Source organism: Gobio gobio (assembly GCF_949357685.1).
Source record: "Gobio gobio genome assembly, chromosome: 17".
NCBI classification, from domain to species: Eukaryota; Metazoa; Chordata; class Actinopteri; order Cypriniformes; family Gobionidae; genus Gobio; species Gobio gobio.
Genome location: NC_137110.1, coordinates 9,961,380 through 9,980,715, shown reverse-complemented (window position 1 = coordinate 9,980,715; position 19,336 = coordinate 9,961,380). Strand labels below are relative to the sequence as shown.

Sequence of the window (19,336 nt, the reverse complement as noted above, 5' to 3'; positions counted from 1 at the left end):
GGGGTCTGAAAGTTGCGAGTCAGTTTGTGAAAATTTGCATTTTTGACCAACGTTTTCCACTTCTGATGTAATTTCTATCGAGAAATGACTACTGTAGTTATTAAATATTGGTTTAGTTCTCGCCAAAAGCTCATTTGATTTTGCTGTACATCATTAAACTGCCTCAGAAGTCTGTACGAAATCAGTTTTGTGAGGTACCTTCGTGCACAAACGCCGCTACAGAGTCATTGCCTGATAAGGCAGCGAGGCAACAAGTCAGCAGCCTAAGTTTTCGGATGCAGCCATTGAAACACTGCACATTGTATATAAACAGTAAATTCAGCATTTGCGAGGAAAATTTTCAAATGCTGACAGAAAATGTGACAATTTGACTGAAGAAGAGACCATTTCATTCTTACCTTTATAGTCCGAAGTATCCATTCATCATAAACTCAATAGTACAGTCTGCAATATGAAGATGCGCAATGCTAGCTTTTATGTGAATAGGATGCGTGCTGCATTCACTGACCCCGCAAATAAGAACGTTAACACAGGGTTTAGGAATGTAATCAATGTGTAACGTCAGTTTATGAATAGCCAGGATTAATGTTAACCCGGTGAAGCAAGATAACCCAGGATTCAGTTTAGAATGACCCAGGGTTAACTATTTCAAGTGTGAAAAGCCCTAGAGCCACAATATAAAGTGGGACCCAATTTTTTTTATTTTGTATTCATTTCATGTGTCATGTGCTCAAATTGGTATGCATATGATATATACTGATGAATTTACTAAAATGTTCTTGCATTGTTCTTTTTGTTTCAATCCAGTTTGAATGTAAGGCCAGTACTGAGTTCTTAATATGTTAAATCAACATTTTTGTTTTAAAACAGAACATGTATATATTTTACAAAGAAAAAACTGATTTAGTCAAGTGTCAATATCTTGTTCCCTCCAATTGCAAAATGACATGACGGCAATAGTTTCATTTTGCGAATAGCATAGTGGAAAAGATATGAATATGTATATTTTATGTTTTGATCATCGCTCTTGTAAACAAATTTGTACGAGGTCATGCAAACATTAGACGTCTTCTGCACACGAGAACAGTGCAGATTATGGCCAGCGACCCAAACAAAAGAACCTTAACAAATCAACCAATCAGCACACACACAACATGCACCGGGAAAAAACGGATAATCATGGACAGATAAATCATTTTGGTTGCAAACTTAATCAGTAATGTCACGACAATGTACTTAATCAACAGCTGTTCCAAAACCTTCCAAGGCAGCATTTTAGTTTAAATATAATCTCAGAAGTCACTGATTTAAAGCAACAAATAGAGTCTCTCATGTGAAGCGCATACAAAACTCAACTCACAATTGATTGAAGTATGATGCCAGCATGTTGCTAAGCTAACAGTGCAATACTTTTTAAAAAAGCATAAAGGCCTGTTCAAACCAAGAACAATAACTATAAAGATAACTAATGATAACTATATTAGACATAAAGGAACACGCCGACTTTTTGGGACTTTAGTTTATTCACGGTATCCCCCAGAGTTAGGTAAGTCCATACATACCATTCTTATCTCCGTGCGTGCCATAACTCTGTCTGATGCACCCATCGCTAGCCTAGCTTAGCACAAAGACTGGAGGTAAACGCTCCATCTAGCCTACTGCTCAATAAGTGACAAAATAACGCCAACATTTTCCTATTTACATGTTGTGATGTGTCTAGTTACATCGTGTATTACGATCAAGGAACTTTTCTGTCGTGCCATGGGTGCAGCGGCGCAATGATATTACACAGCGCCTGAAAATAGTCCCCCAGCACGCTCTCTGTGCAAGCAGGTTGTCACATTGGTTATGTTGACGGAAGTAAGCCTATTTTCAGCCGATGTGTAATATCATTGCACCGCTGCACCCATAGTACGGCAACAAAGTTCCTAGATTATTGCGCAGGTATGAGAGTATAGTTCCTAGACACATCACAACATGTAAATAGGAAAATGTTGGCGTTATTTTGTCACTTATTGAGCAGTAGGCTAGCTGGAGCCATTTACCTCCAGTCTTTGTGCTAAGCTAGGCTAGCGGTGGGTGCGTCAGACAGAGTTAAGAATGATATGTATGGACTTATCTAACTCTGGGGGATACGGTGAATAAGCTAAAGTCCCAAAAAGTCGGCGTGTTCCTTTAAATGCTCACACTTTTTAAAAGCAGGGAGGATTCTGATTGGTTATTTTTTATCATTCATCAGCTGGAAAAATCATTCTGAAAGTGATTCCAGCGATATCGTTTCTCTGTGTCGTTGTGGACAGCTGCTATTCCTTAATATTTAGAAAGATTTTTTTTTATCATTATAGTTATCATCATTGGTGTTAACAGGCCTTAAATCTAGATAGCTTTCACAAATATTGGGTAAAATAGTCAGTACCATCTAACAAAAATAAAATAACATTTAGCTAATGTTCCCATTAAGTTATGAAAACATTATTTAGAATGTTCTCAGAACATTCTGGTTTTAAAAAAATTTTTTCTTGGTTATATGAATATTATAGGAAACATTAAGCAAACGTTTTCTGTATTTTATCATTTTGCATGCGTTATGGGAACGTTACTTTTGAATGTTCTCTGAACCATCGGAAAGAATTAGTAAGTAGTAACGTTTAGTAAACAGACTTATGTCCAACTTAAATGTTTCAGAAAAATGTTCCACAAATGATGTATAAAACAAAATTTGTGTGCTAATGTTTTGATAGTGTTATTAAAGACCAGGGGCCGTATTCACAAAACATTTGATCTTAGCACTAAGAGTTCGAAAGGGTACTAAAGACGTCGTTAAAATGTCCATCTCACTACAGTGGTTCTACAATAATTTTATCAAGCGACGAGAATAGTTTTTGTGCGCAAAAACCCCCCATCAAAATAATGACTTTATTCAACAAGTTCTTGTCTTCCGTCTGGGCCTCTGACAAGAACTCACGAAACATCACGACGCATGTGTGAGAATATGACGTAGAGCCGGCGTTCCCTCGTCTTCCTCTGCTTGTAAACAAAGTTCCTCGCTTCCATCAGCGCTACGTCATATTCTCGCGCATGCTTCGTGCTGCATCGTGATTTCTCGTCAGAGGCCCAGGATTTCAACAAAAATATCTTAATTTGTGTTCCGGAGATGAACAAAGGTCTTACAAACGACATGAGGGTAAGTAATTAATGACAGAATTTTCATTTTTGGGTGAACTAACCCTTTAAGCTAAGAGACGGGGCGGGGTTAACCTCGTTGCTATGGATGATGTCATCGCGCTTACTAACTATGGCCACAGTGATTGGCTGACGGGGGACAGGTCTCTGTCAGTGATTTAATCATAGAAATATTGTAGAACAAGGTATCATGCTGCTATATTTGAATACATATATACATATACATATTTGAATTGCATATTCAAATAAAGGTTTTAAAAAGTAGGCTAAGTGTCACTAATTAAACAAGTATATGTTCTGATTCTCAGCCTCTTACATGTCTGCATCTCGAGAGATTGCAGAATTGAAGCGACAAATTATGTTTTATAAACAAAGTTTAGGAGGAGGCATATATACAGTACACACGGCCAATTCACCTAGTTACCTCGACAGTTTTCTGCATCCCTCCGCCACCCTTAGGCTTATTTTACTCTTTTACTCAATCCGATCATTTGTAAGTGTGAACTCGTGAAACAACTGCCACAGGTAATCAGACATTACTAATTATTTATTTATTTATTTCGCATTTATTTATTAAATAAATAAATACATTTTTGTCTTTTTGTTATGATAGACATCGAGTAGAAGGAACCGAAGTGGAAGAGAGAAAGGGGAGAAAGGTCCGCAACAGCCATTAGGTTTTTTTTTTTGTTTGGTCTTAGGGACTTAGGCGTCCTCTTGACTACTCCTAGTGTTTCGATTTAGGAGCTTTTACTACTAAAATGCTTTGTAAAATAGAAAAAAAGAGTCCTAAAACTGACACGCCCATTATTTCTGTAAGGATCACTATCGTCAAAGTGATAGACAATTAGCATATCGTTTAGACTGGCGGTATGGTTCTGTTCTGGGCAAGAACTCCCTGCGCATCCATGCAGCCTAGCAGAGCAGTGATAAACCCCCCTAGGGTAAACAGAACAGAACCAACGATGTATTGCAGATATCATTAATGTCGATATTTAAATGTACAACATAATTCGGGAATTTAGTCGGATTCAGGGGGAATCAGAACGCCAAATCCTGACTGACGAGAGGAGGAGCTGGGGATGGAGGAGGGTAATTAGCTCCGGAGAACGCGATAGCAGCTGATGATACTGAAGGAGCTTATATGCACGCTGTGATAAGCATCGCATTCCTATAGGTAGACGTGATAAGCTGACAGTCAGTGACTAACGTGCCCTGGCAGAACTAATGCTATGAGTTTCTCCTAAATTGGCAAGTTAGGAGCTACTTTTAGCCTTAAGATGTTTTGTGAATACTGCACCAGATAACTTTAAATGAACATTCTATTAACGTTACTGGAAGAATTCATCATAACTTTAAAAGTATATTGCCCTATTGCTCTGTTAGATGGGTATTTCTATTTATACTTTTTGCTATTTAATAAAATATAGTTACGGAACTTGTTGCACTGCATTATGAGATTGCCTTCTCTGCAAAAATTCTTGTCCAAAAATGAGGCGTCTTAAAAAGGCAGCATAATTTTGGACCAGGAGTATGTATCTGACGCATCCTCACTAGGTTTTGAAATGGAGCTACAGACTACTTTTGCCCCGTAAAGTCTAAAACTGGAAATTAAATTTTATTTAGAAAACGTGGATTATCCAGGTTTGATAGTGCATTTAATCCAGGTGTAAAATAAAAAGCATCTGTATTGTGGCTCAAATCTCTTAACCCCATCATGATTAACCACTGTTCTGTCCACATGCTTCATATGAAGGTTTACACCCACAACAAGATCAAGTGATATCCGTTTGAGCTTGGAAAAACTCCTGCTCTGACTCCATTATGCAGTTTTGTACCACCAATTTGCACTACAGAGCCAGTCTGAACCAGATCACAAAATCAACGACATGGACATCTCTACCCAACAGGCTTTATAAAGCAAAACCACGATGGATTAAGCCATGAAAATATTGAAATTTGTTGTTTCGACCACTGAATAAAAAAATACAAAAGGTAACTGAGACTTTTTCTCACAATTCTGACTTTTTTTCTTGCAATCGAGTTTACATTTCGTAATTCTGATGAGTTTATGAGATATAAACGTACAATTGCAAGTTATAGTCTGAATTGTGATTCTGGGAAATAGTCACATTGTCACAAACTCAAAAAGTCCGAATTGTGAGTTTGCATCTCACAATTGTGACTTTTTGAGTTTATATCCCACAATTCTGACCTATAAAGTCAGAATTGTGAGATGTAAACACAGTTGCGAGACATAAACTTTATAACTCACAATTGCGAGTATACAGTATATTTCACAATTCTGACTATTTTCTTGCAACTGCGACTAATAATTTTTTTTTCAAAATTGCGAGATGTAAAAAGAAGGTGTTGCACAGACTACTCGATTTTAATGCTCTGACATAACGCTTTAAAGAGCATCTATTATGGCATTTAAAATGTTCCAAATATTGTTTTAGAAGTCCCCAACAACAGTTTTGCATGCATGCAATGACAAAAAAGACTTTAGTTTTCTTATAATATGCATTTATTTTTACCTGTTTTGACAGCGATTCTCAAATGATTCCTTTAGTGATTCACTTTTCAAAACCCGCCTTTACGTGACGCTAATCTGCGGTGATTGGTCCGATGACCCAGTCAGTTGTGATTGGTTTAGTCTGTGCAGATATTTTCGGAAACGGAACGCCCATCAAAGTCTTATAGTGACAGTTATTTGTTAATATGTGTCAGGAGTTATGATTATGAAAACCGCGTCTGTACCGTTTGATTGTAATATGAGCCTCAGCTGATCTCATTCATAAAAAAACTCCTCTATTCTCCTCACGAAGACTCGCGACAAATCAACATCCCTCAGGGATTTTAGTTCAAAAGTGTGCAGATGAGGAGACATATTGATAGATTCTCATATGTCTGTGTCAAATTTCTAAACAGAGGAGTATTCTTTATTCAATACTTCCTCAAAATGCGCAGATGTAGCCTAATCATGAGCGATTGAGTCTCTTATGTGTTGTTTTCAATTCACACTGGCAGCCGGATGGCGCTCTGTGCACATGTAGTCCATATGGTACAGACAGACGAAGAAGAACCATGTGCCATAATAGAAGTCCATAATAAAAGCTTTCTGAGATCGCGAAACATGCAAATAGAGACATTTGAAGACTAATAAACACCCAATCGCGACGATGTATGGTTTGTCTTCAAGCCACTTAGTCTTCAAATGCTCATCCTTGGGCAGATGAAAAAAGTTTGCTTTTGAGTCACACTTCAGAACACAGCGTCTCGTCGCCATGATGTTTTCTAGTTTTCACTGGCGTCTTGGAGCGCAATAAGTGGGCGTATCGTATTCAAATAACTTGACAAGTTGACGTCATCTAGTCAGAGAAAAAGCTTCGGTCTTCTAACGATTCTTAAAAATGACTCAGAGTCGACTCTTACTTTTGAAAGAAAATAACTATATATACGGACGGTGCACTGTCATATTTCAAACTTTGCAGGATGTTTTTGTTCACTTAGATCTATGTTACACACTACATGAAAGGTACATTTCTAAATTCCATGATAGGTGCTCTTTAAGCTTGACGTCGACTAGTCGCTGGTCATGGCATATAGTGGGCGCAACAGGGTGAGTCCACTTTTACGCTCCGTTTCCAACAGTTAAAATGACTCCACAAGATATCTTTAATTATACCATCTGGATGCTCAATCGGGTGAATGCACATCTTAAACAGCTTATTGTGCACGTAAGTTAATCGCCGCTCTAAACTAATGCGCTGCTGCATTGTAACACGCACACATAAACAGTAGCTCGCACATCACGCGCACACACAAACATTCAGTAGTGCAGAAATGTATTGTCAACTCTTTTCTGTGATTCATCAATAAAATAGCTTAGAAAATGAAAAGTTCTAGCATATATTTCTTAGTAACCAAAACCCACAGCTTGACTATTAGTAGAGAGACGCTGCCAAGTAAAATGAATTCACAAGCAATCGCTCTCTCACTAATGCATTCATATAAAGGTAATCTTTACTGTGCTGTTTTATCTGTGTCTGATTTCGAACGAGCAGAAATCTGTGAGAAATATAATGACCCAAAGACAAGACAACTGATAAAAATAAGCTGTTATGTAGGAGCAATAGCCTTGTGGGCAGCGCGGTGTCATTTGCCATAGCTGTGCACAACAACACACGTTCAGTCTCAGCTCATCAGCGACTAGTCGACTCGACTTTAAATCACATAAATGTCGACTTAAAACAAAAATCTGAGGTCGTTCACCCCTAGTAAAAAGTCACAATTACCTTTTGTATTCTGTGGCAGAAACGAGCTTCCATATAAAAATGTATTAATGATGATATGACTTTATCTTTTTTCCTCATGAATTTATCGCCTGAGCAAATGGGGCTTATTAAGACATTAATAATAATTTAAGACATTGTATAACTAGTGGCTTTCCAAGAAAGTCCAAATTGCTACAGGGTACAGACCTGAACGTTTTCTTTAAAAATAATAATAATAATAATATAATAAAATAATGAAACCTTACATAAATATACAACTTAAACACATTTTTGTCTTTGGTTGGGGTACAGAAATATTAATCAGACTAAATTAAATGGTTAAAATAGAGGAGTTACATATCTGTCAATGATATACCCAAGTCTGAATGTCTGGAACGATCACGCTCTCCTCTCATGTCCCACCAGCAGCACTAGTGCATGTTACCAGGAAAGCTCTGTGTTCCGGGTCAGACTGGAGCGGTGGGCGTGCATGTGTGGGTTCCACCGGGTTCCGCTGGGCTCAGAGTTCCGCTTCAGATCCTGCTGGTCGGTCGGCAGCAGTAAGCACAGCTCCTAAGACTATCCCGATCGGCACTGCCTCGACGGCCGTCTGCGCTGGGGGAACCTAAACATCAAAGTTATGTGAAAACAGGATCTCATATTAAAGTGTTGTTATTGTTAACTATTAAAACTATTAAAACTCTGGTGCTGCTCACGTGGCAGTCAAAAATTTAAGTTTTTTCCCCCAATGAAATTAATGTACTATATTTTAGTTTGATAATGTTTTTATTTAATATTTTGCATCTTTAGGTTAGATTTTATTATATTAAATTATATTTATGGAATAGTTATGATCCATTTATTACCTGTTAACCACTTTTTTAACACTTAAACGCATACCTCGGGTCTATAGTGACCCGGGACGTCATTCGCTTCCCTCGTCCTCATTCATTTTTAAAGTTAGATATCAACCCTCTTCGTATTCCTCAATCAATTCATTATAAACAATATAACAAGAAAACAAAAATAAAATTATAAAAGAATGCCTGTATTCCCATTCGTTTTTGTAAAAATTGCATAGGGTCACTAACGACCCGAGGTGTGTAACAGTGTATGTATATTTTTTTTCTGCACAACAATAATTGAATCTTTAATGACTGAAAAACTGCAATTTACACTTATTCCACAAGGTGGCAATGTCTGATACACAATGAGGAAGTGACATTTCACTCGTATTTACCACAGGCAGAAAACAAAAGAATAGGAAGAATCATCAGAAAAACTTGAAATGTCTCAGCGATTTACTGCAGAGCAAGTACTGAACACAGTCAAATATTAGTGGCACTGTCACTCGATTGTGGATCTGGTGAATAAGCTGTCAGTGATCAAAATATTGAATTTGAAGATGATGAAAATGATAGCTTTGAGAACATGTTTGAGATCGGGAATATGAGCCAGATTCTGAATGTACTGGGGAATGAGCATGGGCGTCAGTTTGGTTTGAAATGTGCTGGGGACAGAGACGCATTCAGAAGTGCATTTTCAGAAGTGCTGGGTAAATTTTTTTTTCTCTTTCGCGCAGGTCATGTTTTGAAAGACTATGTCCTGCAGCTTACTAATGTAAATAAATAAAAATGTCAGATGAGAGACATATTGCGGGTCTTATAGCCTATCTTACTCATGCCGACGAAAGCGCCCCGCAAATTCTTTAATATTTTTCATTTTTGCAATTTCTTTTACCACTTCATTATCAGAGTCCCACTGGAGCCCGTGTTTTTTTTATCCTCCCTATTACACATTAGTTACAGCCATTAAAATAGTTCAGTTTTGTTTTTAATGTCAAAGTAGATAGGCCTATATTTCGTTTTGTTTCTTTATTAAGTTAATTTAGAAAAATGTTTAAAGCATTTAATGTTTGTTAAACTAAAGTTTTTGCTTTTTAAAGTGACGACCAAGCGGCCGACAGTGAGTTAACCCAACACTTTAGCCTCTGAAATCAACACTTGACTTGTCTTGCTTATTAAATTCATAAAAAACACTTAAAGCATCGTTTAAACGTTTAGCCTATTATCACCACTATCACAGTAAAAAGGCATTTTTGACAAGATGAGGCAGGCAGATCGCAACGGCGCGCGCAAACAAAACGGGCTACACAATCTAAACAAATAATTAAAAATAAAAAACATGCTGGTTGTCTTACCTTAGGCTACACCTCTCCGCGAAATGAATATATATCCGATCTTCAATTCCCGTGCTATATGCACATTTAACGGAGTTCATGTCAACGAAATCAACCGATATGAGTATTTTATTCATCAGCTCTTTTCAACATCAAAGACCGCATTATGAGAACGAGCGACCTAAACACTGGTAAGAGCATTTAGTCTCATTAATTTTAATGAAGATGATTGTGCTTTTGAGCATCTAAAACTTAGCTTATTTTCAGTTTCACTTGTGGCAGTTTGCGTGTTGGCTTGCTTTACTCATTTGCGGCGATGCGTGTTGCAAAGCGCCGTCCTATAGCCTAAAAAAGCCCGAAGCCCGGCCCGCGTCTGAGGTAGGCTATGACTGGAAAATTGGCCCGAAGCCCGGCCCTAGGGTGTAATAAAGTCGGGGCCCGTCGGGCTCGGGCAGAAATGTAGGGCTCTACTTTGAGTAAGGCTGAAAGCGTCTTTCTTTTTAATACATTTCTTGAATGTCTCAATTACAGTAGGCCTAGCCTATAGATAATTATGATATTTGTGGCTGCACCGGGGTCCGTCATTACGCTAAATCATGAGCGGTCCATGGCACCTGCTACCCATGGCTGTTAAGAACTGTATAGGCTACATCAATCCATTACAACAATTTCGTGTTATGGGCACTGCCACTAATACAGGCAGCGGAAGAGCCTATTTTACGGAGCTTGCTTCTGCTTTTCAAACGTTTTTACAACAAAAGATGTAGTTAAAACGACATAAGATATCGTTATTACGACACAATTGAGTGGAAAAAATAATATGTGTGTGTCAGCAATGCTTCACCGCAAAATTGAACTCGAGGTTTAAAAAAAAAAAAAGAAAAGTGGTGGGTACAAAAGGACTCATGACGAAATCTGGTGGGTACGCGTCCCCCCCGTCTCCCCCGAAATCGACGCCTATGGGAATGAGCTCTGACGAGGACAGTGATGATGGTGTATATCAAAATGAACCCTTCCCAGCTCCAAAAGGTAACAGCTTTATTTTATTCTTCTGTAATTGTTACTCTAATATCAGGGGAGTTTTATATTATCGCAAGTCGCGACAGGTCACTAAAGCCCCGTAAATGTAATAATGATGGCCAAAACATTTATGCATTTAAGGGTTAACATAGACCAAATGTCTAAATGTTGTAAATCTTGTATGCTTTGGAGCAACAACTTAAGTTTGGTTTCTTTATTTAAAAAACTTGTCATATTATTGCTGATGTGAAAAAAGTAATAGAAGTTTAATACGGAGCCCTGCACATGACGTGCAAGAAAAAGAAAGTCAGTTGTGCTCACGATTTACTAATTTGTTCCCTCGATTTGCTAAACCGTGCAGACGATTTACTAATTAGTTCCCTCGATTTGTTAAACCGTGCGGACGATTTACTACTTCGTTCCCTCGACTTGCTAAATCATACGTACAATCTATAAATCGAGGGAACGAATTAGCAAATCGTCCGCACGGTTTAGCTTACTATTTTTTTTCCTGCATGTCATGTGCGGGGCTCCTTAAAGCTACACTGTGTAACTTTTTTAGTCTATTCTTAGCTAAAAACACTTAGTTCTTTCAAAAATATATGTGCTCATTAATGTATATTTACTTCTTTCAAGTAATAAAGTATTCTCGTAAGTTTATAATATGCCATTGAAAATACATAAGGTAATGGGATCTAACGGTGGTCGCCATGTTGCCCCTCCATCTTGAAAGTACATTAGCCAAAGAGGGACATACCCGTAAATTCAAGCTTCGCCTTTGGCGTTTTAACCGGTTTTAACACTGTGCGCGTCAACTTGTTCAGACTTGTCTGGTGCATGCGCAGAGAGTTTTCATCTCAGCAGCTCCAGTAACAGAGTTATACGGAGTTTTCCTGGCTTGTTTATTCCTCAAAAGTCTGTTTTTCCTTGTGTGGTATTTCTGTGCGTTAATAACTCCGTAAGTAATAATAGTTATTATTGTCATTGTGGATGTGTTTCAGAGTGTGTCATCATGTAATTCAGTTGATGTTACCTCAGAAGTATTTTTGTGTCAACATACAATAGCGTAATGCTCACCTATATTTGAATAGTCATTCAGTTATTAACAATGTTTATTCGTTTATAGAAAATATTTGCTTGTAATGTATGTTGATGGAAATATGTATCAGGTCTGATCGGCATATTAACACTTGTTACCTGCGCACACACTTTTGTAACCCGACACCGCTTGTTAGCAGCGGCAGCTCCGCTCCTTTTAATGGAGCTGCATTTAGCGCCTATATCTGGTACAATAAGCTCTGGTTTACGGTTACATTATACAAATGTAACGTATAAGTATAGTTATACAGTTCTTAACTGTGTATGTATATTTACCATCCTTATTTGTTCTCTCACAGAAACCACATTTATGTACATATCCACGCAAACCTGTTTATGCCTTGCAATTGGATGACTGAATAAACATTACTATCATCAAAGTTCACTCTGGATTAGCTGCAGTTCTTTCTAGCCGAATAATTAGGCCAGTTGAGTTCCAACCATCCCACTGCGCACAGAATATCCCACAGGCACCGTGTCGAATGTGGACGAGGTCGAACTGGAAGCCATATTAATCTTGGACTAAATCGGCCACCGTAGGAGTTAAAACGAAATCGGAATTGAACAGAACAGAAACTAAACTTCACTGGATGGTCATATACAAGTTCACCACTAGATGGGGGAAAATATCACACAGTGTAGCTTTAAGTCTCTGAGGTTGATATCTCATAAACTTTTGTTTGCGCGGGTACCAAACATTTCCACTGGTTTGTTAGTCCTAGTCCCATTTGTTTCCAATGTGTTCATTTTTGGCCACGAACAGTACAATTGTGACTATTATATTAAATTATATTTATGGAATAGTTATGATCCATTTATTACCTGTTAACCACTTTTTTAACACTTAAACGCATACCTCGGGTCTTTAGTGACCCGGGACGTCATTCGCTTCCCTCGTCCCCATTCATTTTTAAAGTTAGATATCAACCCTCTTCGTATTCCTCAATCAATTCATTATAAACAATATAACAAGAAAGCAAAAATAAAATTATAAAAGAATGCCTGTATTCCCATTCATTTTTGTAAAAATTGTATAGGGTCACTAACGACCCGAGGTGTGTAACGATGTATGTATATTTTTTTTCTGCACAACAATAATTGAATCTTTGATGACTGAAAAAGTGACGTTTCACTTGATTTGCTAAACCGTGTGGACGATTTACTATTTCGTTCCCTCGACTTGCTAAACCGTGCGTACAATCTATAAATCGAGGGAACGAATTAGCAAATCGTGAGCACGGTTTAGCTTACTATTTTTTTCCTACATGTCATGTGCGGGGCTCCGTAAGTCTCTGAGGTTGATATCTCATAATATTTTGTTTGGGCGCAGTACCAAACATTTCCACTGGTTTGTTAGTCCGAGTCCCATTTGTTTCCGATGCGTTCATTTTTGACCACGAACAGTACAATTGTGACTATTTTTTTCAGGGCCATTTAGCCTTTTCGAATCATGTCCATGATTTTGTGTGTGTGTATATCGTACCATTTAAGACCTTTGCTGCATCCCAATTTGCAAATTATCCGTCCAAATTAGTAGGCTATTCGAAACAGATGATTGACAGAGCAGTAAAACGGTGACAGGATGCACATAACTAAGCGACAGAGCTGTTCATTAAAGATGCAGTTATAATGAAGAAATATGTCCCAGAGCTTGTCTACTATTCTGCTACACCCTCAAAAGTATGTTCTTTTTCTTCACAAAACGTGTACATACCTTTAGGGCATAGTATAAGTAGGCGAATTGGGATGCAGCACTTGTCTCAAAATGTAATGCCTAGCAGAAAAAATACAAATATTTAAGACTTTTTAAGAGAGACTCTAATTTCAGATTTTAAGACTTTTTAATGCCCCACAGGAACCCTGTACTAAAACTGGTACATAATAATTCCTGCATATTGTTTAGGATGGATTGTATGCGGCGTTCATTCGAGAATGATCTCCAACTTACCGCTCTCCTCTTCCTCCTCCTCCTCCTCCTCCTGGTCGAGCTCTTTGGCAGGGAGGAGCAGGTGTCTGTGGTAGGGGCTGGTGCTGGTGATTTGACTTGGCCCCTCTAGGCTGGTGCTCAGCTGCAGTCTCCGCATGTGTCTAACCACTGCTGTCGCGTTGAATGCTTGCTACAAGGACAAGAACAAACAATAATGTGCCTCTAAAATATGTTTACAAACGGAGAGCATTTATGTGAGATTAATGAGGACAGAACTTCACTAAACATAATTTGTAGCAGCCTATGAAATATATCATGTCTCATGTAATCTGTTTCAATCGCAAAAAGACGTTAATAAAACAGCTTGTAACGTCCCGTAACATTCAGTTTACCTTAGGAAAACCATTCAATGTCCATAGCGCGATAGTTAGCTAGAAAAATTAACTTAGAGAGGAAAATGTTGCTAAATATATGCAGTATATTACATATTAGTTATATTTATACTCAACCTGCTCTTGAATATTTAATATATGTTTGAATAAATCCATCCAATGTTAGGTAACGCTTTATTTTAAGGTGATATAGTTACACATACTTACTATAGTAATAACAGTAAATTATGCATAAGTACAAGTAACTAACACTAATCGTAACTTTATAGTAAGTACACTCACCTAAAGGATTATTAGGAACACCTGTTCAATTTCTCATTAATGCAATTATCTAATCAACCAGAGGCAGCTGGTCAATAGAGTTCCCATCAAAATTCCAGAAATATACATTTATACAAAAATGATATAAAAGTGAAATAAAATAAAATAGTTTACTCATACGATGTGCTGGCTGTTAGTAAGAGCCTCAGCATTTAATAAAAACTGGCTTGTTAACTATTTTATATGTTCTTCAATATGTTTCATGCGCTTTCATGCGTGAGGGACGCCGGATAAATGGATGTCTATCTGAGTAAAAATATACGGGCAGCATGTGACCTGAAGCTGGTCTCTAATTGGTTCTTAAAGATCCTCCTCCGGACGCAGGTCGTTGCGTCCCTGGTGAATCAGAATTGGATGTGTGTTATTTTATCCAATCTGATTGGTTCTCGTCACCTGTCATTCAACTTTCCGCTCTTGGTCACTAAGGTGAAAGTGCGCGGGCGACACAGTCACTTCGACTCCCCCAAAACGTTTAGGATGATCAGTTTCGTAGAGATGGCAGAAGTTAAACCAAATTATTTCGCAAGGCGTTCGTTGGAAGATCCCGAACCGGACCAACGCGATTTACAGATCCAGCAGCAGGCCAGTGACAGAGGATGAAACTACACTCGGAGCTCCACGCGCTTGTTATGAGAAACGTAGGTGGCTGGCTGGATGTGTTGTTAGCAATGCCCTTTAATGCTTTCCCTGTCTTTTATTTCAAAGTGTTGGTACTGAAGTTTTGTGGACAACAACGGGGGTAAGAGACCTCAAATATCTGACTGAACAATGCAAACGTCATGACACTACTGAGATGACTGACTTTAATCAGAGAGTCATTGAGAAATTTGCTGGCCAGAAAGAAAGGAGAGCAAAATGTATGTTCTAGTCAACATGCTAGTCTGTTGTGGCTGTTTTCTTTTGTTTTTCATTTCCTCATTCAATTATATGTGGGAAATGAATGTGTAAAAAGTGAAGACACTGTTTTCTCTTCCATGCTCATCTCTATATACCCTATTCATTAACAACATGAATTCTTATTTATGTGCCATAGTTATTATATTTATTAATAATAGATAGTTAGCTAATCTGTGTGCTCTGTATATGTGCATTTCTGAAATGCATACAAATCAATTTAAATTGTAATGTAGATGCATTTTCTGTGAAGCTGCTTTGAAATTATATGTATTGTGAAAAGCGCTATACAAATAAATTTGAATTGAATTGAATTTAATGCTTGAATTTAGTAAACATGCATCTTGCAATTAAGCAATTTTGAGCGTGGCATGGTTGTTGGTGCCGGACGGGCCGGTCTGAGAATTTCACAATCTGTTCAGTTACTGGGATTTTCACGCACAACCATATCTAGGGTTTACAAAGAATGGTGTGAAAAGGAAAAAACATCCAGTATGCGGCACTCCCGAAAATGCCTTGTTGATGCTAGAGGTCAGAGGAGAATGGGCCGACTGATTCAAGCTGATAGTAGAGCAACTTTGACTGAAATAACCACTCGTTACAACCGAGGTATGCAGCAAAGCATTTGTGAAGCCACAACACGCACAACCTTGAGGCGGATGGGCTACAACAGCAGAAGACCCCACCGGGTACCACTCATCTCCACTACAAATAGGAAAAAGAGGCTACAATTTGCATGAGCTCACCAAAATTGGACATTTGAAGACTGGAAAAATGTTGCCTGGTCTGATGAGTCTCGATTTCTGTTGAGACATTCAGATGGTAGAGTCAGAATTTGGCGTAAACAGAATGAGAACGTGGATCCATCATGCCTTGTTACCTCTGTGCAGGCTGGTGTGGTGGTGTAATGGTGTGGGGGATGTTTTCTTGGCACACTTTAGGCCCCTTAGTGCCAATTGGGCATCATTTAAATGCCACGGCCTACCTGAGCATTGTTTCTGACCATGTCCATCCCTTTATGACCACCATGTACCCATCCTCTGATGGCTTCTTCCAGCAGGATAATGCACCATGTCACAAAGCTCCAATCATTTCAAATTGGTTTCTTGAACATGACAATGAGTTCACTGTACTAAAATGGCCCCCACGGTCACCAGATCTCAACCCAATAGAGCATCTTTGGGATGTGTTGGAATGGGAGCTTCGTGCCCTGGATGAGCATCCCACAAATCTCCATCAACTTCAAGATGCTATCCTATCAATATGGGCCAACATTTCTAAAGAATGCTTTCAGCACCTTTTTGAATCAATGCCACGTAGAATTAAGGCAGTTTTGAAGGCGAAAGAGGGTCAAACACAGTATTAGTATGGTGTTCCTAATAATCCTTTAGGTGAGTGTAGTTAATTAATATTACTCAGTACTTATTTGAGTAAGCATAGGCGGCAATCCCGTGGATCTTTGAGGCCTCAAACAAAAGATATTCTCCATTCATTTTATCCCATCAAAAAACTCTCTCTGGGGTGCGTTTCCCGTACAACGACGTTACTCACTGCTTCACTACCATAGTACAATGCATCGTTAAAGAAATCAACTAGCTACTGACGACTGTTTCCCGAAACCGTATTGTCGCAAATCTGTCGCTCAACCACGTTGGTTAATGATGTCACGCAGGTGGTGGAGTAATAATAACTTTTTAATTAATTATTTTGAGATCGAATTCATGCTAGATTTTTTCCTATAAATTATGGACATGTCACCTGAGGACTAATTCTTATTTTTCTCAGTTATTTTGCTTAATTTCCAGATTCAAATAGGCTCTTTTTTATGTCCTAGAGCACGTACGCACATGCGCACTCTTCAAAAACGGTGCTTTAAATCTCTTGACAAACTAAGGTATGATTTTTGTTGGTAATCATACAAGGAGGGTAGAGCTGCACAATTCTGGTTGAACCACAATTGTTTTGTTTTGTTTTGAATAGAGATCACGATTCTCCCATTGGATTGTTCTAGAAAAACAGTCATAGAAAGTTCCATAAAGTTCTAAACAGTTCTAGAAAGTTCCACTTAGTTATAAGCAGTAACATTTGTCATATGGTTGTTCCAATTTTTTATCTGGGGTGACCTTTTTTTAAACTTGGACTTAGGCCGCGTGTCCACCAAAGCATTTTTAGCCAGCTGAAAACACTAGGCGCTCTGCTGAAAACATCTCGCTGTGCACGGGTTTTTTTTCAGTTAAGACTCTTTGCTTATGATACGGAATATCCACGGAAGTATTACTAGCATCTCATTTCACAGATAGTTTGTTTCTGTATTGATTCTATATAAAAATGCTGATACAATGTAAAGCATTTGCACTGGCTCTTGTTTGAAATGATTTTGTTCCGTTATTATACTGCTTGTTTTCATCTGTTGACGTTGTGCGGCGCAGAATCTGGCGGTTGGTCGGATTTGTATTTGTCCCGCCCCTTCTCCACTGTGATTGGACGGCTGGGTGAAAAGTGCCAGTGATGTGCGCTGCGTTTTGCTCAAAGTTGAACATTCTTCAACTCTCAGCGACCAGTAAAAAACATGGCGTTCTAAAAACGGCAAAAGGCAATGCAAAATGTGATGTGGTGGGATTCTCACCTTCCATTTACTTTTGGCAAAGTTCTTCTTGATCTGAGCGCTGACAGACTCATGAATGTTCCTATCAAGAGCGGTGTCTCCGGAAATCCTTTAAAAGTAGAGGATGGATTACTAAGGCAGTTTTGGTGAAAAGAGGACCGATATAGTCAAAACATGCAGAACACTTTTTTTTAGGTAATCCTACCATGGATGCTGTAAAGCCTGCTCACATGTGTATCTCCGAGACGGATCTTTCTCCATCAAATGACTGATGAAATCCTTGGCTGGGACGGAATGTGATCGACAATGTTGTCAAACAATGTTTAACCATCAAGAAAATAGAAATGGCCAGAATAGAGCTCAACAGCAGTTTCAAAAAAAGTGTTCTTCACTTTAGCTTCACTGTCTGCACTCCTATTGGTCGATGCTGCACTGCACCTACTGTTGAGCCCTATAGCTGCAGGGTCTAAACTTTTCTTTCACATCAGTTATTTGTATCAAGAGCATCTCAAGATAATGGATCATGATGACAATTACATAGAACTACCTGAGTCAGAGATGTCGTCCCAGTACGGAGAGTCAAACTCATACTCGGCTTTGAGAATTTGCTCGAACAGCTTGGCATCGTTTTCATCGTAAAATGGAGGGTAGCCACATAAGCTGCCAAAGACAAAGGTTTGTAATAAAGAAACAGCTGACTGTAATTTATCCCTCTACGTATTTGGCTATAAATATTAAATATTGATTTAGATTGAAATATTAATTTTTGTTGATTATTTATACATATCTGACAACAAAATGGCATGAATGAATGAATGAATAAATGAGGACTGACAATTAATACAAATAATTAAATAAATAAATAAATAAATTGATTGATTGATAAAATAATGTTGATTCATTATAAATTTTTGTCTATAAAATAGAATAAATAAACAAACGAAAACTGACAATAAATACGAATAATTAAATAAATAAATTTGTAATGAAAGAATTTACTGTAAATAATAATACAAATCCTATAAAATTGACAATAAACAAATAAAATCAATCAATAAATGACTGAACATACATAAAAATAACTCAATAAATAAAACTCAATAAATAATTATACAATTGACAATAAAATAAATAAATAAACAAACACTCAAACAAACAAATCAATCAAGAAATACTTACAGAATATAAGAAATCACTCCTATGGACCAACAGTCTACAGCTTTACTGTATGGTTTTTGTGCCAAGACCTCTGGAGCTGAATGAAAGAGTGTGTGTGTGAGAGAGAGCGAGAGAGAGAGTGATGCTTTCAGTGTTTCCTTTTTTTTCTCTTTAGTTCACTTTCCTTTTGAGCTTTGTACAGAATGAGGGCAGCATCAAAGAGGCAGTTTAGAAATGTTAACACTTGACACTTTGCAGCATTTCAAACGACTGAGAGCC

At 38.0% G+C, this 19,336-nt stretch overlaps 1 protein-coding gene across 2 annotated transcripts in view; it reads right to left on the bottom strand.

Annotated features, from left to right (window-relative positions):
* Positions 1-7,983: 7,983 nt before the first annotated feature.
* camk1a (calcium/calmodulin-dependent protein kinase Ia) overlaps positions 7,984-19,336 on the bottom strand; it is a gene marked incomplete at both ends in the record, with an annotated part of 38,288 nt that continues 26,935 nt past the window's right edge. The window contains 6 exons of one of the 2 annotated variants that reach the window (XM_079840875.1): positions 7,984-8,078; positions 13,709-13,877; positions 17,921-18,008; positions 18,105-18,183; positions 18,447-18,559; positions 19,079-19,154. In XM_079840875.1, the coding sequence (XP_079697001.1) occupies positions 7,984-8,078; positions 13,709-13,877; positions 17,921-18,008; positions 18,105-18,183; positions 18,447-18,559; positions 19,079-19,154 (620 nt within the window). Of the gene's footprint in view, positions 8,089-13,708; positions 13,878-17,920; positions 18,009-18,104; positions 18,184-18,446; positions 18,560-19,078; positions 19,155-19,336 lie in introns of both variants that reach the window. The other variant, XM_079840876.1, reaches the window with a different exon arrangement.